The 21,987-nt window shown below is 51.3% G+C and overlaps 1 protein-coding gene across 7 annotated transcripts; it reads left to right on the top strand.

Moving 5' to 3' along the window:
- Positions 1-963: 963 nt before the first annotated feature.
- Man2b1 (mannosidase alpha class 2B member 1) lies at positions 964-20,854 on the top strand. Of its 7 annotated transcripts, none has more exons than XM_004872368.4 (24): positions 964-1,177; positions 1,896-1,998; positions 2,146-2,319; positions 2,635-2,828; positions 3,985-4,117; positions 4,309-4,454; positions 5,109-5,225; positions 9,190-9,269; positions 9,363-9,483; positions 9,569-9,647; positions 9,835-9,944; positions 10,303-10,410; positions 10,678-10,794; positions 12,580-12,753; positions 15,092-15,189; positions 15,258-15,375; positions 17,338-17,456; positions 17,529-17,630; positions 17,778-17,865; positions 18,000-18,080; positions 18,915-19,142; positions 19,697-19,852; positions 19,956-20,058; positions 20,640-20,854. In XM_004872368.4, the coding sequence occupies exons 1-24, from the start codon at positions 1,016-1,018 to the stop codon at positions 20,747-20,749; spliced, it is 3,021 nt and encodes a 1,006-aa protein (XP_004872425.2). In that variant the 5' UTR covers positions 964-1,015; the 3' UTR covers positions 20,750-20,854. The 7 variants fall into 7 exon arrangements, with proteins under 7 accessions (XP_004872425.2, XP_012923863.2, XP_004872424.2 ...); XM_013068409.3 differs by having other exon boundaries at positions 9,187-9,269; positions 15,258-15,369; XM_004872367.4 differs by having other exon boundaries at positions 9,187-9,269.
- Positions 20,855-21,987: the final 1,133 nt, after the last annotated feature.

Raw genomic sequence — 21,987 nt, 5'->3', positions numbered from 1 at the left:
GTCAGCAGGTGGCCCTGCGGACCTAAGGAGTCTGGGCTTTGGATTGTTTTTTTTTTTTGTCGGTACTGGGGATTCATCTGAGTCTTCTCAGTGAGGTACATTCCTAGCCCTTTTTTATATTTCTTATTTTGAGACAGGGTCTTGATAAGCTGCTAACTTTCCTAGACGGGGCTCAAACTTGATTCTCCTGCTTCTGGGATTTCAGGTGTTACCACACCAGGCTTGATTTTCTTATTAGAGACATGATGTCTGCAAACTGAATGGACTGGTAGGAATTGGAAGGGTGTGAAAGACTCAGTCTTACCCACCTATCAGGCTCTCCCTCCGTACTGGAAGATCCAGGGGTTCATCCCAGCCAGGCTGGGTGCCTCTCATCCCTGGCATTCCAGGGGCAGTTTTTGCTTGTTTGTTCGTTTGTTTGTTTTTTGTGGGAGGGTCTCACTATGTAATTAAGACTTGGTTTGAATTTGCTATGTAGCCCAGGCTGGCCTTGAACTCGCTGCAATCTTCCAGCCTTTGCCTCCCAGGTGCTGGGATTACAGGTGTGCACCACCACGTCCGGCTCCCAAGGGCAGTTTGTGTGCCCAGTGTCCCAGCTCCCGCAGGACAGAATAGGATCCCTACTTTTAGCCTGGTTAGGTGCCTCCAGGACCCCAGTTCTGAAGCTCCACGGGACACCTTAGGCCCCCCCCCCCATTCCACATGTTTCATCTCCTAGGAAGACATAGTGTCTGTAGAAAAAGTTGACTCCTTTCTTCCCACTCGGCCAAAAGCACTCCAAAGCACCATGGATATATGTTAAAGGTGCCTCCCGCCAAGGGCGGACAACTATCCTGTTCCTAAACTCCAAGAACCACAGTGGTGCCCCGGCAACAGTTTAAACCCGGTCACGAGCCTGGCCCTCCAGCCCCGCCCCTCCAGCGCCGATTGGCCAGGCCATATTCTAGGGGCGGAGCATCCGCCCCGCCTTAGCAGTACCCAGGAACTCTCTGGAGGCAGCGGTGGTAGCTGAGCCATGGGCGTCTACGCGCCACTTTTAGGGGTCGGCCCTGGCCCCCTCTGGGGCTCCATGGGACGCCGGATGAGCTCCTGCGCCCTGAGCCCACCGCTCTCGTCCGTCTCTTTTCTCTTTTTGTTGTTGCTGGCGACGCCTGGCGCTCGGGCCGCTGGATACGAGGTGAGTCGCCCGCGGGCAGGAGCACCCTAGGGTAGCAGGGGACCTGAGGCTGGGCGGAGGCGTGAGGGGGTTCTGATATGCAGACAAACGACAGGGTGGCCCAGGGCGTGCTCTGAATCACTGGGGGCACTGGCGGCGCCTCAGAGGATGAGGCTACAGCTGATTCCCTACCCCCCACTCCGTGTCACCGGGTCGCAGGCTTGGACTTTGCGTACATTTAATTGTGGGACCATAGGGCTGGGGAGATGGTAAGGAGCCGGCTGAGCTGGGCAATGGAGTCCACTCGCCTGGGGTTCAGCCTAGCTCTCCAGCTCCTACTGGTCTCCTTTCGAAAGTCACCACCTTTTCTTGACTTTAGTGCCCTGAACTGAAAACTAGGGAAAAAAAGTGCCCCATGCACCAGAGTGGCTGTCTGCCATATTCAGATGCTTACTAGACGGCAGCTACTACTCTGATTATTTCCCCTGAGTGGGAATGGGAGCCGCCTGGTGGGGCCCCATGCAGTGGGAGCAGAGCTATGTGTGTCACCTGCTTGGGAGGCCAAGGAGTGCTCCGCACATAACTGAGGTCATAGCTTCTGTGCCCCTCTGAGTCACTTCAAGGTCAAGGATTGTCCTGTGCTTCTCCTACTCCCTGCCCACCTAGAGGCCTGCCCTTCAGCTGCAGGACACTGGAGTTAGGTTACCAGCAATGTGTGTGTTTTTGGGTCCCTGTACAGACATGTCCTGTAGTACAGCCAGACATGCTGAACGTGCACCTGGTGGCCCACACACATGATGATGTTGGCTGGCTCAAGACAGTGGACCAGTACTATTATGGGAGTGAGTAGAGGGTGGGGACTGGCACCTGATTGTACCTACCACTCTGTGTCTCCCCTCTGTCCTTCTAGGCCCTGGACCTTAGGGTGGGGGTAGTGCATAGCTTGGGTTCCCGCTAGCTCCTGACTGCCTGTGTCTCTGTGTCTACAGTTGAGAATGATGTCCAACATGCAGGCGTGCAGTACATCCTAGACTCTGTCATCTCAGCCTTGTTGGCAGAGCCCACCCGCCGCTTCATCTATGTGGAGATGGCTTTCTTCTCCCGTTGGTGGCATGAGCAGACGAATGCAACACAGGAAATTGTTCGGAACCTGGTGCACCAGGGTGAGCCTGTCCTGGGGAAGTGAAAAGAGGAAGCCCAGCCCAGTTTGTGTTGCTGCGGACAGGCTTGGGAGATTTTATCTGGCCATGTAGAGAGGGTGTGCAGACTTGGGGCCCCAGTGGCTTGGAATCTGGAGAACTGTGCATCCTGTTAGTCTCTACCTACAGTGGCTCCTCCGGGGAGCCTGCCCTGCACCAGGCCCTTTGACAAATCTGAACCCCTCTTTTTTCCAGGCTTTGAGTTGCCAGGCCTTCTCCTCCACTGCATCTCTTACTCAGCCCCACTCCAAACAACCTGCTTTGCCTCTCCTTGTTCAGGGCGCCTGGAGTTTGCCAATGGTGGCTGGGTGATGAATGATGAGGCAGCTACCCACTATGGTGCCATTGTGGATCAGATGACACTTGGGCTTCGCTTTCTGGAGGACACATTTGGCAATGATGGGCGCCCCCGTGTGGCCTGGCACATCGACCCCTTTGGCCACTCCAGGGAACAGGCCTCGCTGTTTGCCCAGGTGCTACCCTGACCTCTCTCAAACCCACCCTTTCGCTTGCACTGACTGCTCCCTTGGTCACTCAAGGCCTGCCCCTTCTCTGCAGTCTCACTGGAACCAGACCAGGGACTGCTGGTCCTTCCCTTGGGGGAAAGCTGAATTCTGAGAGTCCTTCCTTTTGGCTGCGGCCTAAGGAGCCTCCTTCTGCAGCTGGCTCCTTCCTGCCTTGCTCCTTGCTAGAATCTTGAGTCCTCCAGCTGGGCTGCAGGTAGATGGCTACCTTGCTTCCTCATTTTTTTTTTTTTTTTGAGACAGGGTCTTGTTGTGTAGTTCAGGCCATTCCTTGATCTCACTGTGTAGTCCAGGCTGGCCTCAAACTTGAGGAGATCCTCCTGTCTCAATCTCTGAGTGTTGGGATTAAAGGTGTGTACCACCATGCCTGGCCCAGCCCTTGCTTCCTTTTTGGTGCTGGGGATAGAGCCTAGGGTCTGTGGATATTAGGCAAGAACTCTACCACTCAGCTGCACCCCAGTCCCTTATTTGGGTTTGTTTATTTGTTTAGAAACAGGTATGTAGTTCATACTGCTTTGTAGTTCATACTGGCCTTGAACTCATGTAGCCCAGGGTGTCTTCAAATTTGCAGCAATCCTCCTTCCTCTGCCTCCTGAGTGGTGGAATTATAGGAGTGTACTACCACGCCTGGCTCCTTATTTGGGTTTATTTTTTCTCTTGTTCCTGATCTTATTTATTTATCCACTTTTATTAGTACATGTTTGCAGTACATAATGATTACACTTACTGTAGGGGATTGGTACATGTACAAAATACATTTCAATTCCCTTCCTCCCCCTCTACCCACTATCTGGCTTTAAAACCAGCTGTATTATGTGTGCTCACCTATCCTCAGGCTGCCTCCTTTCCACTTTGACCTACCTGGGCAGGGGAAGGTGAGTCCTGGCTTTCCACCTTCCCTCCTCTTGCTGGGTGCCTTCCGACCATTCCCAAGCTCTGAAATAAACTGGAGAGCTCCCTGGTATCAGCCCTACTTTCTACCTGTGCCCTGACCACTATGGTACCATCATGGACCACATGACACTTGGGTCCCACAGGACCATGGGCTCTGACTTCCCAAGCAGGGGAGCATGACGTTGAGAGGCGCCCTCTGCTTCACCTCCAGATGGGCTTTGACGGCTTCTTCTTTGGGCGCCTCGATTATCAAGATAAACTGGTGCGGAAGGAGAGACGAGAGATGGAGCAGGTGTGGAGGGCTAGCGCCAGCCTGAGGGCCCCCACTGCCGACCTATTCACTGGTGAGGGGGTGGTTTAATGATCCACTGTCACTATCTTAAAATTCTTGATCATTTGTGAGCAGGGCTCTGCATTTGCCTTTTGTGGTAGGCCTCGAAAATTCTGAAGACCATTCTGGTTGGGGCAGGGCAGGTTTGGACCTCAGGGTAGGTCTGGGGCTCTGGGCATCCTCTGAGCTTGGTGTGGCCTCCAGGTGTGCTCCCCAACAATTATAACCCGCCAGAGGGGCTCTGCTGGGATGTACTGTGCGCTGACCAGCCTGTGGTAGACGACCCCCGCAGTCCTGAGTACAACGCCAAGGAGCTGGTCAGCTACTTTCTGAAGCTGGCCACTGCCCAGGTAACCTTGATGTCCAGAATCTTCAGGCCCTTCCACAACCTGGGAGGTGCCTCCCAGGGGTATGAGAAAGTGTGCTCAATGATACGTCCCATTCCCCATCATGATGCCCCCTCTCGGACTTAGGGTGGTCCTTCATTAGAGGTGTGCATTTTGCTGGGTGTGGTGGTACATGCCTATAGTCCTAGCATTCTAGGAGGCTGAGGTGGGAGGATCAAAAATTAGCAAGACTATGTCTCAAAATAAACAATAAAAAATGGCTGAGAATGTAGCTCAGTGGGCAGGCCCTAGGTTTGTTTAGTTCAAAAACTAAACAAAACAAAAACCGTGCATGTGACAGCATGACACAGTGCCTTGATCTGTGTATGGGTCCAAGAAAACTCAAAACTGGCTATTTTTATTTGTGTCCCGGTGCTCTGATGTGCCATGGCCCCATTTGTTTTTTTTGTTTTTTTTTTGAGACTATGTCTCATTATGTAGTTCAGACTGGCCTTGAACTCGTGGCCATCCTGCTGCCTCAGCCTCCTGAGTGCTGGGGTTACAGGGCATGCACCACACTCTGCAATCCCCACATGAATTCTTGACCGCATACACACAGACACAGATGGCCATGAGTGATCCAGGACACCCCGGCCTGAGGATTCCTTCATCCTGCAGGGCCAGTCCTACCGCACCAACCACACAGTGATGACTATGGGTTCGGACTTCCAATATGAGAACGCCAACATGTGGTTCAAGAACCTCGACAAGCTCATCCAGCTGGTCAACATGCAGGTCAGTGTACCTGTCCTGTGGGACCTGTGTTGCAGAAGTCTGTTAATCAGCTTTCTGTCACTAGAACAGATACCTGAGATCATCAGTAGAAAGTCTGTCGGTGATCTTTTGGCTCCATTGCTTTGAGGCATGTGGTGAGGCGGCTAATCCTGGTGGAGAAAGAGGTGGAGCAAAACTGATGCCTCTGTGGCCAGGGAATGAGAGACAGGAAGAGAAAGGGGCCAGGATCCTTCTATCCCACAGGCTTCCAACAACCTAGAGACCTCCCGGTGGGGTCTGCTCTTAAAGCTTCCCCCATGCCCAGTAGCATCAAGCCTTAACACATGGGCCTTTCAGAGTCATTCCAGACCCAAACTATAGCGGTGTGTATGCTGTGTCCCTGCAGCTTGGGCCATGTCCATAGGTGGGTGCTGTCTTTTTTGTTGTTGTTGCTATTCTATGTGACGAATGACCACAATCTTAGCAGTTTGAAAAAACAGAAATACAGGACAGGGGATTTAGCTCAGTGGTTTTGCTGCCTGCTGTGCAAGTGCAAGGACTCAAGTTCATCCCCGGTACCAAAAACAAAAACAAAAACAAAAAAACCAGAAATATGTGGGCAGGGTGCCACATGCCTATAATCTCAGTGCTCAGGAGGCTGGAGCAGGAGGATTGCTGAGCGTTCAAGGCCAGTCTGGGCTACATAGTGAGTTCAAGGCCAGCCTAAACTACATAGTGAGACCCTTCCTCAAAAGCAAAACAAAAATGAAACAAAATAGAAATACAGGGTCTTACAGTTCTGAAGGTCAGAACTATATGGGTGTCCGAGGTCAGAATGGCATGGGTATCATTGGGCAAGAACAGATTTTATTTATTTATTTATTTTTATTTATTTTTGGTACCGGGGATCGAACTTGGGTCCTTGCGCTTGCGCAGCAGGCGACGCAACCACTGAGCTAAATCCCAGGCCCAAGAACAGATGCTTTGGCAGGGCCAGGAGAGAATATATTTCCTTACTTTTCCAGCTTTTAGAGATGGCCAGATTCTTCAGCCCATGGGTCTGTCTGTCTCCAAAGTGAGCCACACAGTAGCTCTCTGACTTTGCTTCCATAACCACATCTCTTTTATTTTGCCCTCTTCTGCTTCCCTCTTTCAGGTTTATCCCCCACTTCCTTTTTTTTTTTTTTTTTTTAAAAAAATTACTTTATTATCAAACACATACACATACAAAAATTAAAACCATTCAAAGAAGAACAATGCAAGGGAAAAAAAACTACAATAATATTCAAATACGGTAGAACTCAACTGAAACAAAACTGAAAAGCATTTAAACATTTTTCCATATAACTTGAAAAAAGCATCTCAAGCACCAACAAGACACCAGAGGATGTGATTTGTTTCAGAAAGACCCCCAAAACCAACACTGAACAAAGTGGTCTGGAAAAAAACTCCAGTTAGCTAGCAGACTCCACATAATCCCACTTCCTTTTTTTTTTTTTTTCAGTACTGGGGATGGAACCCAGGGCCTCATACCACTGACCTGCACCCCCAGCTTCCTTTTCCGGTTTTAGACTCTTGATGCTTGGCTTTTGGGATAATCCAGGATAATCTCTATCTTTAGGTCAGCTGATTAGCAGCCTCAATTCCATCTGCAACCTTAGTTCCCCTTTGACATGTTGCCTAAGTTTGTCACATGTTCTGGGGATCAATTAGTACATCATCATCTTTGAGTGACCATTATTCTACCTACCCCAGATGTGCTGGTGTCCCTGCAGGTGGCCAGCTGTGGTGGCTGTGTGCACCAGCAGTCACTCCTTCCCATCAACATGGGGGCTTGTCTTCTCTCTTCCATCTCAGAACCCTGTCCTATCTATTGTGTCCTCACTATCTGTGCAGTCCCTACACCGTCACCTCCCAGTCACTCTCTGCACTGCTGTTTCAGCAAAACAGCTCTCGGGAACTTTCACTGAGTGCCCTGTCCTCCTTAGCCCCTGCCTCCAGCACCTTGTTCCCCGTGAAAATCTCATATCCCTGGACTGTTGTGAGGTCACCATCTGGCTCTTCTGCCACTGACTACTCCTCTGCCGAATTCATTTTACAAACTCTGGAAATTGAGTTTGGCTCTGTCACTTACTATTCTGTGACTTTGAGAAATGTTCCTAGGCACTCAGTGCCTTACTTTTTTTTTTTGGTACCGGGGATTGGACTCAGGACCTTGCGCTAGCGAGGCAGGCGGTGGCACCACTGAGCTAAATCCCCGCCCCCAGTGGGGGGATTTTCTTATTTTACTTTTCTTATTTAAAATGGGAAGGGGGCCCCGGAATTTAGCTCAGTGGTGGTTCTGGTGCCTGCCTCAAGAGTGGAAGGGCCCGAGTTTGATCTCCAGTACCCCCCCCAAAAAAGAGAAGAATGGTGGTCTTCATCTCACAGGGTAATTAATGAGAGTTTAATGAGTTATTTGTTTGCATTGATCAGTGGCTGGAAGGTGATGCATCTTTGTGGTTGTTTTATTATTATTATTTGTGGTGCTGGGAATGGTAGCCAGGGCCTTGTGCCTGCTAGGCAAGTGATCTACTACAGAACTACACCTCCAGTCCTCTTTGTGGCTGAAAACTTTCTGTACCTTTTTAAAAAAAGTTTTTTGAGACAGAGTCTTGCTATGTACTTCAGGCTGACTGAATTCACTATGTAGCCCAGACTAGCCTTGAACTCGTGGCCATCCTGCCTCAGCCTCCTGAGTGCTGGGGTTACAGGTATGTACCACCACACCTGGGTTGTTCTTTAAGACAATAGCTGTGGACTGAGGACACAGTTTGGTGGTAAAGCACTTGCCTAGCATGCACAAGAACCTGGGTTTTATACCCACCAGAAAAAAAAAGAAGGGAGCTGGCCTCTGGTGCTAGAGTGGTCATGATCCTGAGCATGTTGAAGAACTGACTGATTGCTGTGGTGCTTTGTGTGTCTGTGTATGTGACTGTGTATGTACAGTGGCCCTCCATATCCCTGTGTTTCACGCCCACAGACTCAGCCAATCACAGATTAAAAATATTAAGAGAGGGGCCGGAGATTTAGCTCAGTGGTTCTGTTGCCTGCCTTGCAAGCGCAAGGACCTGAGTTTGATCCCTGGTACCAAAAAAAAAAAAATTCAGAGAAAAACTGCCTGGGTACTAGATAGGAACAGATTTTTTCCTTGTCATTTCCCCCTAAACAATACAATACTTATTTGCATAACATTTACCCAGCATTAGGTATTAGAGTACAGTACTGTATACAGAAGGATTTGCATAGATTATATGGAAAAACTATGCATTTTTCTTTGTTTTTTGGAGACAGGGTCTTGTTATGTAGCCCAGGCAGGCCTCGAACTTGTGACCATCCTCCTGCCTCAGCCTCCCAAGTGCTGGGATCACAGACGTGTGCCACCAGGCCCAGCCAGAAATACTATGGATTTTCTTTTATTTTTTGGAACCAGGGATTGAACTCGGGACCGTGGGATACTATGCATTTATGAGGGGTTTGAGCATTTGAAGATTTGGACTCCTGGGTCTCAGAACCACTCTCCCAAGGACACAGAGGGCGGACTATGTCTATGTATGTGTGTATGCCCTTAAAGGAATGTAGTCCTGCTGGGTGTGTTGGTGCATACCTGTAATCCAGCACTTGGGAAGCTGAAGGAAGAGGATAGCAAGTTGGAGCCCATCCTGGGTAGCTTGGTGACTTAGTGAGACCCTGTCTCAAATTAAAAAACAGAATAGGGGGCTGGGGATTTGGCTCAGTGGTTTCTCCGCCTGCTGCGCAAGCGCAAGGACCAGAGTTTGATCCCCTGTACCAAAAAAAAAAAAAAGGGCCCTGGATTCTTTCCTCAGTATAAACCAAAAAAAAAGTATTCGGAGAAGGTGAACCTATGGAATGTCCGAATGAGTGTGCTTGGGTGTATAAGGACGTGTGCACCTGCGGGCTCATACACGACTCCTCCCAACAGCAGGCAAACGGGAGCCGTGTCCATGTGCTCTACTCCACCCCTGCCTGTTACCTTTGGGAGCTGAACAAAGCCAACCTCACCTGGTATTTGAAGGGCCTGGGGAACGGGGGAGGGGTGAGAGGGGGCTGGCTTGTTCCAGGGCTGCTCTGCTCTCCTCACTCGCCCCCTTCCCCCAGGTCTGTGAAGGAGGACGACTTTTTCCCTTACGCAGACGGCCCCCACATGTTCTGGACCGGCTATTTTTCTAGCAGGCCTGCCCTCAAGCGCTACGAACGCCTCAGCTACAACTTCCTGCAGGTGGGTGGGCTAGACTAGAGGACAACCCAGGGATCGCTCAGGGGACAACCCAGGCGGCCCAGTGCACCTACCTCGTGCCCCTCAGGTGTGCAATCAGCTGGAGGCGCTGGTGGGCCCAGCGGCCAACGTGGGACCCTATGGCTACGGAGACAGCGCGCCCCTCAGTAGGTGTCGGGCTTGGGGGGCCCGGGTGGGGCTGAAGACAACAAGCATCCCTAGACCATCTCCTGAAGGGCCCTCTTGGAGCTTCAGAGTCCAGCACGTGTGCACCGGGCCTTTCTCTCCTTCTTGGGGTGAGGCAGAGAGCTCTGTGCAGACACCACTGACCCCACTCCCTCCATCTGCCCGCAGATGAGGCGATGGCGGTGTTGCAGCACCATGATGCGGTCAGTGGCACCTCGCGGCAGCACGTGGCCAACGACTACGCGCGTCAGCTGGCAGCTGGCTGGGGGCCTTGTGAGGTGGGCGGGGCCGCGGAGAAGGCGTGGTCTAGGGTGGGGTGGAGGCTAGGAGGCCTCATGGGGCGGGGCTTGCAGGAAGCGGGGGTAGAGTGAAGAATGAGGGTTAAGGAAGGGGATGAGCCTTGGGAGAGGGGCGGAGACTGGGAGGGGCAAGGCCTGAGAGAGAAGGGTGGAGCCGAGTACAGTATAGGGCGTGGTCTAGGCAGTGGGGTGGAGAGTAGGCGGGTTTTGCAGGAGGCTGGGCACAGAGAGGGGAGAGGCAGAGTCAAGGCAGCAGGGTGTGGCTTTGCAGGGGTGGGAAGAGACCCAGGTGTGGACCTGGTCAGCAGTAGACCTGTCCCCTTGCGCTCCTCTCCAGGTTCTTCTGAGCAACGCGCTGGCCAAACTCAGCGGCTCTAAGGAGTCCTTCTCGTTCTGCCGCTACCTCAACATCAGCATCTGCCCCCTTAGCCAGACATCTGCACACGTGAGCCTGGACTGGGGTGAGGTAGAGGGGCGAGGTGAGGAGGAGGCAGGGTTGGGCCAGGCACCCTGGAAGCAGTAGTTGCACATTTTTTTGGAGACCCGTTCTGGGGCTGTATTATGCAGGGCAGGGTGGAGCTGGGGCAGAGACAGGCCATGAAGGGTGGTCTGTCCTGCAAGGCCATGATTGCCCCTGGATCGTTGGTGCGTCTGATGGGTAGGGTGGGGAAGGGCTGCTGTGACCTGTCCCCTGCCTGACCTCCCTCCCCAGTTCCAAGTCACCGTTTATAACCCTCTGGGGCGGAAGGTGGATTGGATGGTGAGGCTGCCGGTCAGTGAAGGCCTTTTCCTCGTAAAGGACCCCAGCAATAAGACTGTGCCAAGCAAGGTGAGCCCCCTCAGTGAATACCACCTGCCTTAGACCTTTCCCTTGGGCATTTTCCTCTTGTTCCTTTGAGCCCAGGGCCTTTGCACTGAGCTATATCTTCAGCCCTTTTAAAATTTTTTATTCTGAGACAGGGTCTCACTAAGTCACTTAACTGGCCCAGGCTAGGCCCAAACTTATGATTCTCCTGCCTCAGCCTTGCAGAGTGCTGGTATTACAATGGTGTGTCTTTCTCCCTGTTCTCATGGACACCTCCCCAAGAATGACTCTTCCAGCTCTATATATCTGGCTCTTCTGCCACTGAATATCTGCTCCCCTTGGGAACATCTGCCTCCCATGACTGAGCTGGTTTTTTTTTCTTTGGAGACAGAGTCTTACTACATAGTTCAGGTGGGTCTTGAACTCATTATTCAAGGCTGGCCTTGAACTTGTGGTGATCTTCCTGCCTCAGCCTCCTGAGAGTGCTGGGATTACAGGCATCTCACACCCAGCTGATTTTTTTTTTTTTTGATTGGTCTGATTTTAAAATATCTACCCCTGAAATTTTCTTACTGTTATGGGCAGTGCATTCATCCCAGAAGCCCTCCTTTGAGCCTTTTTCTCACCCAAAAATCTTTCCTTCACTCCTGTGCCTTAAGGATCTCTTCTTGGGGGTGGTGTGGGTCTGTCATCCTAGCACTGAGAGAAGCTGAGGCAGGAGGATCAAAAGTTCAAGTCCTGTTTGGACAACTTAGTGAGACTTGATCTCAAAATAGCAATAAATAAATGAATAAATAAATAATTAGGGCTGGAGATGTAGCTCAGTGGTAGGCCTTGGGTTTGATTCCCAGATTTAGAAAGAAGAAAAAACTGTTCTACTTCCTCCCTCACTTCTCCCCGACTCCCAGTACCCCCCATCCCTGTGGATTGTTTTCTACCTTGAGAAACCTGTGCAGTCATTATTTGTTTGTTTTTTTTTTTTTGGTACCGGGGATCAAACTCTGGACCTTGTGCTTATGAGGCAGGCAGCGGAACCACTGAGCTAAATCCCTGGCCCTCTGCAATCATTATTGTTATTGTTATTATTACTATTTTTGGCTTTTTTTTTTTTTTTTTGTACCGGGGATTGAACTCTGGTCCTTCCGCTTGCAAGGCAGGCAGTGGAACCACTGAGCCAAATCTTTGGCTTTTTTTTTGAGACAAGGTCTTGTTATGTAGCCCAGGCTAGCCTTAAAGTCATGGTGATCCTCCTGCTTCAGCCTCCCACGTGGTGAGATAACAGGTGTGTGCCACCAGCCCTGGCACACTATTATTATTACGCTGGGGTTGGAACCCAGGACCTTGTATATGTGAGGCAAGCTCTTAGCACTGACCTGCATCCCAGCCACTTTCTCTGTAATCTTTTCCTTGGGATCTTACACCTTCCTTCAATAAAACCCAGATTTCTTCTCCCTATCCCAGGACTCTTACCATCCCTAAGTTTGATGCCTTCTATCTATCTATCTATCTATCTATCTAATATTAGTATATGTGCTGCCGAAGCGAGCACTCTATCTATCTATCTTCTATCCATCCAACTATCACCTGTCTATTTATCTATCTGTCTGAGACAGGGTCTCACTATGCAGCCCAGGCTGGCCTTGAAATCACTGTGTAGCCCAGGCTAATCTCAAACTCATGGTGCTCCCCCCTGCCCCCTCCTGAGTCCTGGGTTTACAGGGCTGTGTCACCACACCTGGCTGATGCTCATGAATGGCACAGTATGTCCTTATAGTTTCTTGACTCAGTTTCCCTTCCCCTTGACCCAAGGTGGTAGAACTTCCCAGCTCTGACAACCCAGAACTCCTGTTTCCAGCATCGGTGCCTGCTCTGGGCTTCAGCATCTACTCTATAACCCGGATGCCTGTCCGGAGGCCCCAAGCCAGACTTCTGCAGCCCAGGCCCCAGAAGTTTGGGTCCCCTGTTTTGTCCATCAAAAATGAGGTAAGGCTCTAACTGATCTGTTCCTTGCCTCTGTGACAGATTTGAAATGTCATGGTGGGCTACATGGACTCCTGCTCGGGGGTCCCTGGTCTCTGGCTTGCTGTTGCTGCTTCCCTTATTGAGTGTCTCTAGCTGATAAGTGACCTTCATCTGAGCCTCAGTGTCCTTTCTGGGGCTGTTGTGAGGGTCCAGTGTGGCTGTGAGTAATATGTGGCTGTCATGTCAGAGCTGATGGCAGGAGGGGACTCATGATTTCGGAGGGCTATCCGGGAGGGCCCTCAGATAAGGTGGCATTTGTCTTGGGACCCAGAGCTGAGAGGTAGCTCAGTGGTGCAGTGATTGCCTAACATGCATGAGGCCCTGGGTTCTGTCCCCAGCATCGCAGTAAAGAAATAAGTGCTGGACAGAGGGAGCCACGGAGCTATGTTGGGAAGAGGGATCCAGGCAGGCAGAATATAACAGACACAGAAACCCTCAGGTTTTTAAAAAACCTTTTTATTAGTACATGTTCACAGTACATAATAATCATATCCATCCTGGGGAGTTGGTATATGTACATAACACATTTTAATTCTTTTTTTTTTCCCTTCCTCCCCTCCCTCCATCTCTTGGTCCTCTTCCCTTTTTACAAAAGATTTATCTCTGTATTTCCTATTATCTGTCTTTTTTTTCTCTTTATTTATATTTTGGTTGTCTCATATAAGAGAAGCCGTTTGATATTTAAGGATGTGTGTCTGAGTTAGTTCATTTAACACTATGGTCTGAAGGTGCATCCATTTTCCTATAAATGACTCAAGTTTATCCTTCTTTATGGCAGAGTAGTACTCCATTGTGTGTAAATACCACATTTTTCTGTATCCATTCATCTGTGGATGGACATATAAGCTACTTCCAAAATTTAGCTATAATGATGTGTGCTGAAAACCCTCAGATCGTGAGGGCCTTGGGGGCCAAGAAGAAGACTTCAGCTCATACTCTGAAGGAGCCATGAATGGGACAGGGTTGCATTAAAATTGTTACGGGAGCTGGGCATAGTGGTCCAAGCCCGTAATCTCAGCACTCTGGGAGGCTGAGACAGGAGGATGGCGAGTTCGAGCTCAGCCTGGGAAATTTAGCAAGACCTTGTCTCAAAATAAAGATATAAAGGCCTGGGGGTGTAGCTCAGTGGTATAGAGCTTACCTGGCATGCATAAGGCCCTGGGTTTATGCCCTAGTACCAGACCCCTGCCCCTCTAAAAATAAACACTATCTTAATGCTAGCACTTTTGCCTTGATGGCTGCCTTTTTTTTGTTTGTTTGTTTTGTTTTTGGTACTGGGGATTGAACTTGGGTCCTTGAGCTTGCGAGGCAGGTGGTGGAACCACTGAGTTAAATCCCTGCCGCCGCCGGCCCCCCCCCCCCCCTTTTTAGGAGAGGGTCTTGCTGTGTAGTTCAGGCTGGCCTTGAACTCACTATGTAGCACAGGCTGGTCTTGAACTCATGGCAATCCTCCTGCCTCAGCCTCCTGAGTGCTGGAATCACAGGTGTGCGCCACCACACCTGGTAATAGCTCCCTTTTCCCATTAAAAATAAAATGATGTTAGCTGAGTGTAGTGGTGCATGCTTGTAATCCCAGCATTTGAGAAGCTGAGGCAGCAAGATTTCTGTGAGCTCGAGGCCAGTCTAGGATACATAGTGAGTTTGAGGCCAGCCTGAACTGTATAGTGAGCCTCTGTTTCAAAAAAAAAAAAAGATATTGTTATAAATACAATCCAGGAAAATCTTATTTTAATATATTCATTATTATTCCAGTCAAGTTTTTTTTTTATATGATTCTAAAAGAAAGGAAAACATTTCCTTGGGGCCCCTGAAAGTCTCATGGGTCCTGGTGTGGTAGCTTTGTGTTCAGTGCCCAAGTTGGCCCTGACCTGGAGTGGATGGGGGCTATGACCGTTTTTCTTTTTTTGTTTTTTTGAGACAAGGTCTCACTATGTAGCCCAGCCTTGAATTCACAGCAATCCTCCTGCCTGAGATTAGGAGCATGGGCCACCACGCTCAGCTGGCAGATGCTGTGACTGATCTTAGGTGCCACAGCTCTCTCTGGCTGGCATGGGGTGAGCAGACAGGAACTGAGCCGAGTGAAGGGGTCAGAGTGGAGTGACTGTAGGGCTGTAAGGCCCTGGAAGGATGGGAAGTGACTGAGGCTGAGGCTGAAGGAGGCAATGCAGGATCTGTAATAGGATCAAATGTGAGAAGCGTGGAGAGCTGAGGGTGACTGTAGAGTGCCGAGTTCGGGGAGGGGTAGTGCTGCTGCTGACTGTGGTCCTGGGCAGTGATGTCTGGCTCTATCCCTGCACAGTACCTTCGAGCTACGTTCCACCCTGACACAGGGTTCTTGAGGACGATCGAGGTCCTAGACCAGAAACTAGTGCTACCTGTGAGCCAGGCCTTCTTCTGGTAAGAGGTCAGCCAGGTGGGGTGGGGCACAGCCAGGCCCTTCCCTGACTCATCTGCTCTGGTCACAGGTACAATGCCAGCATGGGCGACAAGCAGAGCGATCAGGCATCCGGTGCCTACATCTTCAGACCCAGTCGTGCAAAGCCATTTCCCGTGAGCCACTGGGCTCAGACACACCTGGTGAAGGTCTGGGGCCACAAATGATGAGGGGGCAGCTGGGGATGGGAGGTGGCAGTGGAACTTGAGAGGCTGATTTCCATCCTCAGATGGGTCATGAGAGTCACCACCAGTTTTTTTTTTTTCTTTTTGCATCGGGGATTGAACTCAGGACCTTGTGCTTGTTGAATCCCCGGCCCACCACGGCTTTTATGACAGGCTCTTCTTACCCATTTACATCTGCCATGAGTGTCAGATGATACAGTACTTAGCTTTGGAAATGAGGTTAATGAGGAGAGCCAAGTGTGGCTGCTTGAGGAGTTCCACAGGCTGGGTGTGGTGGTAATCCCAGCACTTGGGGAGGCTGAGGCAAGAGGACTGAAAGTTTGAGCCCAGCCTGGGCAATTTAGTGACTTAGCAAGACACTGTCTCAAAATAAAAAAATTAAAAAAGGGCTGGAGATGTAGCTCATTGAGAAGGCCCTGGGTTCAGTCCCCAGTACCACATATGCACACGCACATGCACACGTGTGCGTGCTTACGCACACACACACACACACACACACACACACACACACACACAAAGAGTTCTCCAGGCTCTGTGGTTTACATTTATATCTGGGGGATATGGAAGAATTCTTACTTGGAGAGTGACTTAGGGTACATATCTGAGGGTGCATTGGACAGGGAACAGTGGTTTCTTAGGGCTTTTGTTGACATTTTCCCTGAGGATAGGAATAGGGCAGATAATGGCAAGACTCACATTTTTTGCAAGTTTAATACCCTTGTATTTGATGTGGTGAACAGCTGGATCCCTGGATCACTGAATTAGGATACTCTTTGGCCTGTTGTAACAGTTATCCAAATTAACTGCCTAACAGAAAGTCTGGCTGGGCCATTCAGGGAGGTGGGGCCATTCCACAGTCAGCCAGTTCCCTTTTACATTGTTGCTCTAACTTCTTCAATATTCAGCTTTCACCTCATGGTCCAAGATGGCTTCTCAAGCTCCAGCTGTCATACCCACATTTGAGCCAGTGGGAGGGGGAAAGGGGGAAGAAACATTGTTTATACCACCTTGATTATTTCCCATGGGGCAGACTGTGGTCAAGTGGACAATATAGTCTTTATACCAGGGAGTCATGTGCCAAGCTAGAATCTTATTCTAAGGAGGGCGGATGGGGTAATGGTAGACAACAAGCATGTATTATTTTTGGACCTTTTTTTTTTTTGGTACTGGGGATCGAACTCAGAGCCTTGCACTTTCGAGGCAGGTGGTGGAACCACTGAGCTAAATCCTCGGCCTGAGCATGTATTATTTTTATTGGTACATGTTTGCTGTATCTAATGGTTACATTCCTTGTATAGAGTTGGTACTTGTATCTGACACATCTTAATTCTTTTTTTATCCCCCTCCTCTCTCCTCCTTCCCTGTCCTTCCCATTTGCATAAGATCTATCTCCCTGTTTCCTATTATCTATCTTTAATTTTGTTCTTTATTTATCTATAGGTTTTCTCATATAAGAGAAACCATGTTATTTTAAGCTTGTGTGTCTGATTTATTATTTAACTTAATATTATGGTTTCAAAGCACATTCATTTTCCTCCAAGTGACTCAAGCTTACCCTTCTTCATGGCACAGTAGTACTCGGCTGTGTGTAAATACCATTTTTTTTTTTTTTTTTTTGGTACTAGGGATTGAACTCGGGTCCTTTCAGTTGTGAAGCAGGCGGTGGAACCGCTGAGCTAAATCCCCGGCCCAAATATCATTTTCTTTATCCATTCCTCTGTTGGAGGCTGCTCCCAAGTCTTAGCAGTTACGAGTTGTGCTGCTATAAATACGGCCACATCCAAGAAAGTGTGGGTGGGGTTCCCATGTGGTCAGTAGGATTGCCCCTGATTTAGGCCTTTTTGGGGTTTCCAGCGGGGGGGGCTATTTTCAGGGATGCCCTCTGCCCCAGTGTGACTAACACTCCTCTACCCCATGTGCCTGCAGACAGCCCTGGTGCAGGAGGTCCATCAGAAGTTTTCAGCCTGGTGCTCCCAGGTGGTTCGCCTGTACCCTGGTCAGCGTCACTTGGAGCTCGAGTGGACAGTGGGGCCAATACCTGTGGGGTAAGTGGCACAGGCTGGGGACAAGGCGGAGTGGAGTTTTGGCGAGGCTCACACTTGTCCCTTTGGGCACAGGGACAAGTGGGGGAAGGAGGTCATCAGCCGCTTTGACACACCCCTGAAGACCCTGGGATCCTTCTACACGGACAGCAACGGCCGGGAGGTCCTGAAGAGGAGGTGGGGATGCTGAGGCAGTGAAGCGTGGTTGGTGGCAAGCTGAGGCCCAGGGCAGTGGGGTTCATCTGTGGACCAGAGGCGTGTGGGAAGGAGAGGAAGAGGGGTTGGAGGACAGGGGACACAGGGCGCTGACTTGACCCACTCCAGGCGGGATTATCGACCCTCTTGGAAGCTGAACCAGACTGAACCAGTGGCAGGAAACTACTATCCTGTCAACAGCCGCATCTACATCACAGTACGTGCCCCTCCCCAGCTTGCTCTTCCCCAGCAGCCGGGTGGGAATCAGCCCTCATTCCCAGCATCTCCCAGTTACCTGGGACAGGGTCAGTGGAGCCCAGTGCCTCATTCTGCCTCACCTCTGCCTCCCAGGATGGGAAGATGCAGCTGACAGTGCTGACTGACCGCTCCCAGGGGGGGAGCAGTTTGAGGGACGGCTCCCTGGAGCTCATGGTGAGTGGGTCCCAGGCCTCGAAAGCCCGTTTCCACCCTGGCCACTTGCTGAAACACTTAAGCCCAGGTTTTTTTGTTTTTTTTTTTTTTTTGGTACTGGGGATCGAACTGGGGACCTTGTGCTTTCAAGGCAGGCGGCAGAACCACTGAGCTAAATCCCCAGGCCCCACAACTCCATTCATATGTTTAACCTCCTCTTTTTTTGGTACTGTGGATTGAATGTGGGAACTTGGCATTGAGCTGCACCTCCAGCCCTATTTATTTATTTATTTATCTATCTATCTATTTATTTATTTATTTATTTGAGATGGGATCTCACTATGTGGCCCAGGTTGGCCTCAAGCTTTCTCAATCCTCCTGCCTCAGCCTCCTGAGTGCTGAGATTACAGGTGTGTGCCACTAAGCCTGGCTATTTATTTTTTATTTTATTTTGGTACCAGGGATCAAACTTGTGACCTTGCGCTTGCAAGGCAGGCTGTTTTATTTTTGAGACAAGGTCTTGCTAAATTGCCCAGGTGGGACCTTGAGCTTACGATCCTCTTGCTTCAGCCTTCCAAGTGCTGGGATTACAGACGTGGTGGCAATGTCTGACTATGGCCCTCCTTTTAACCTATCCCTAGAGCCCCCTCCAGGCCCTGAATCACCCTATTCACATCCCCCTATTAACGGCCTACCTTCTGCTGTCCTGGTCCACTGGCAAGTTGGATCCCACTTCCCCTGGGGTCCTTTCCCCTACTCTAATTTCTCTTGAAATTCCCACAAGCCCTCACCTGGTTTCTGGCCCAAGGACCCCTGCTAGATCCTCACCCTGTCCTGGCCCCGGCGGTACCCCAGGTGCACCGACGGCTGCTGAAAGACGACGCCCGCGGAGTGGGGGAGCCGCTGCTGGAATCTAGGTCCGGGGTGTGGGTGCGTGGGCGTCACCTCGTGCTTTTGGATAAGGCCCGCGACGCAGCCGCCGGACACCGGCTGCTGGCGGAGAAGGAGCTGCTGGCCCCGCAGGTGGTGCTGGCCCCGGGGGGCGGCGCCTCTTACCACCATGGGGTGGCCCCGCGCACGCAGGTAAGGCTCGAGAGCACAGCAAAAGGGCTGGGGGCCATAATCAGTCCCGCCCCCTGCTTTCAGCTCCAGGCCCTGCACCGGCTTAGCCCCAGCCCGTTAGCATTAGGTCGCAGGGTACCACCCGCCCATCTGCCCCAGGCTCATCCCTCCTTGGTCAGCCCCAGCCCCTGCCTAACCCTGTCCATCTCAGCCCACAGCAGTTCTGCCCGGTCAGGTCTCAGACCTGCAAGGCTGAGGCCTGCCCCACCCCTGGTAATCATCCAGTCTCCTCTTTGACTCAGCCCTGAAATTCCTGGATCTGCCTGCCCTTCCCTGAATGAGCCCGGCCCCAACCACCCGGATGTCCTGACCGCAAACAGCTGAGCCCTGCCTCCCAATGCAGGGGTCTGAATCCTGCTCCTTCCCGACTAAACCGCGCCCCCACTGTGTAGTTGTCTTGCCTACTGGCTGCTGAGCCCCGCCCCTACAACCTAGTTCTCTTAACTTCCGGCAGTGGGGTCCCGCCCCTCTGCTCAAGCTCCGCCCTCCCCGACTGAGCCCCTCCCCTTCCATAGTTCTCTGGCCTGAGCAGAGAGCTGCTGCCTTCTGTGCGCCTGCTCACCCTGGCCCGCTGGGGCCCAGAGATGCTGCTGTTGCGTTTGGAACACCAGTTTGCCCTGGGGGAAGATTCAAGCCGTAACCTGAGCTCCCCTGTGACCGTGGACCTGCGGGTGAGGAGGGCAGAGGTGGGAAGAAGGCTGGAGAGAGCAGAGAGAGGGCTGAGGCTAAATGCAGCTTTGGCCCTCCTTCACCCGGGTCCATACCTCCCCGCAGGGCCTGTTCTCGACTTTCACCATCACCCGCCTGCAGGAGACCACTCTGGCGGCCACCCAGCTCCGGGCCAGCGCCTCCAGGCTCAAGTGGACACCAAAGACTGGTGGGGACCTGGCGGGGGCCCGCCTGGCTCAGCAGCTGGGGGTTCTGTGTGAGGCATGGGATGTGGGCCGTGAGCCGGTATAGAGCCCGAAGGCCTGGCTTCCTGGCCCACGTTAGGGACTTGAGGGTCAGAAGTGGATTCAGCAAACTTGCAACACGTTTTGCTGATTCCCCGAAATCAGACTGGAGGGTTCAGTTCTGGGATGGTGTCCGCTTGAGGATACAAGGACAGTGCCTAGAAATTGGAGAGACCAGGGGTGGTGGAGCACGCCTGTAATCCCAGGACTTGGGAGGCTGAGGCAGGAGAATTGCTGTGCGTTCGAGGCCAGCCTGGACTACATAGCGAGTTCAAGGCCAGCCTGGGATGTACAGTGAGATCCTATCTCAAAACCCAATAAGAAATCGGAGCAAATTTAGGGATTACGGGGTAGTATTCAGGCCAGGAGAAGTGGTTTAAGGTTTGTGCATGATGTACTGGGGACCTATTTAGGGGTATATGGCTGTGTCCAGACCCAGGGGAGGGAGGATCATGGGGTGAGGGCGAGGAAGTCTGCACCTCTCCTTCTCCACCCTCCCCACCAGGTCCCGTCTCCCACCCCACTGTGCCCCGGCTGGACCCTGCTTCCATCACACTGCAGCCCATGGAAATCCGCACCTTTGTGGCCTCAGTCCAGTGGAAAGAGGACAGCTAGACCTGTGCGAGGCCCCTTGCTCTGGATGTGGGGCCGATTCCATATCTTCCTCTTGCAGCTGCTGCCATTCACAAAAGCCATTAAAATTCTGCTCGTGAGATTCAAGACACATGTGAGCATGAGTAGTTTTTTTTTTTTTTTTTCTTTTTTTTTTTTGAGCCTGAGTAGTTTTGATTTTTGGGAGAGGTGTGGAACAAGGGATCCAGAAAGGTCATTAGTGCACTTGAACTCAGCTCCAACCCAGGTCCTTGTCAGGAGGTCACTTCCTCAGCTGAAGCTTCACACCAAGGACCACAGTTCACATCCTACCTCCCCCTCTACCTCCTGGCCTGATCCTTTGCTCACTCGGGCCCTTCACAACTGTCTGCAGGAGTCAGTGAAGGTGAGCCTGGGCTGGATGTGGGCTCAGAGAACCTGATATACCCTGGGACCTCACTGGGCACTTCGAGGTGCTGTCCTTAGAGCAAGGGACCCGGGAAGTCCTGGAGGACAGGGTGGACTCAGAGGCAGGCCCCCATTTGCAGCCATGGCTGGGTAGCTGGAGCTGTAGGCCATCCAGGAGGTAGAGAGCCTGTTGTACCCTGGGCTTTGAGTGGATTCTTGGGTCAGGTATGCAGGAAGGCTGGGTTTAACTCTTCATTTACTCATTTGATTACTTGAGACAGGGTCTCGGTGTGTAGTTCAGGCTGTTTTTGAACTCACTGTGTAGCCCGGGCTGGTCTCAAACTTTTGGCAATCCTCCTGCCTCAGCATCCTGAGTGCTGGGATGAAAGGTGTGCTGTACCACACCCAAGCTCTATATCTAAATTTAATCAAAGGGAACTGACACCCTCTCCAGTTGCCCCAGCCTTGTTCACATCCCTGTATGACAGGAATGACATCCGTGCAACCTTCCTGGAACAGATAGAGATGAGGAGGGAGGATTGTGCTCTTGTGTGGCCCTGTCATTGGAACAGATACCTAATCTCCCTCTAGAAGGACCGCTGAGCCATGGCCCTGCACAACTGCCATCTGCCAACTGCAGATGTGCCTTAGTCTCCCTTTGATGACAAGGCCTGGCCCAGGGTAGACAGGGAAGCAGGGGATTGGGGGGGTGGGGCATGGTGGTCCTGTCAGGTCCCTCCCATAGGCCTGTTTGCCATGGGCTGTCTGGGGATGCTAGAGTGGGGTGTTGGTTTAGTCATTTTCTTGTGGCAAGGACATAATACCTGACACCCACAACTTAAAGGAGGAGAGGC

This window comes from Heterocephalus glaber, unplaced genomic scaffold (assembly GCF_053883595.1).
Source record: "Heterocephalus glaber isolate CG9 unplaced genomic scaffold, H.glaber_assembly_v1.0 deba00001760, whole genome shotgun sequence".
In the NCBI taxonomy this organism is placed as follows: Eukaryota; Metazoa; Chordata; class Mammalia; order Rodentia; family Bathyergidae; genus Heterocephalus; species Heterocephalus glaber.
The sequence above is the reverse complement of the archived record's forward strand: the minus strand, read 5'-3'. Positions and strand labels throughout refer to the sequence as shown.

What these genes read in the sequence shown, in the direction of transcription:
- Man2b1 (XM_004872367.4), top strand. Translation starts at nt 1,016, where the DNA reads ATGGGCGTCTACGCGCCACTTTTAGGGGTCGGCCCTGGCCCCCTCTGG. An exon ending in AGGCCTCGCTGTTTGCCCAG is followed by an intron (nt 2,829 to 3,984) that starts GTGCTACCCTGA and finishes CTTCACCTCCAG; the next exon opens with ATGGGCTTTGACGGCTTCTT. An exon ending in TTTTGTCCATCAAAAATGAG is followed by an intron (nt 12,754 to 15,091) that starts GTAAGGCTCTAA and finishes ATCCCTGCACAG; the next exon opens with TACCTTCGAGCTACGTTCCA.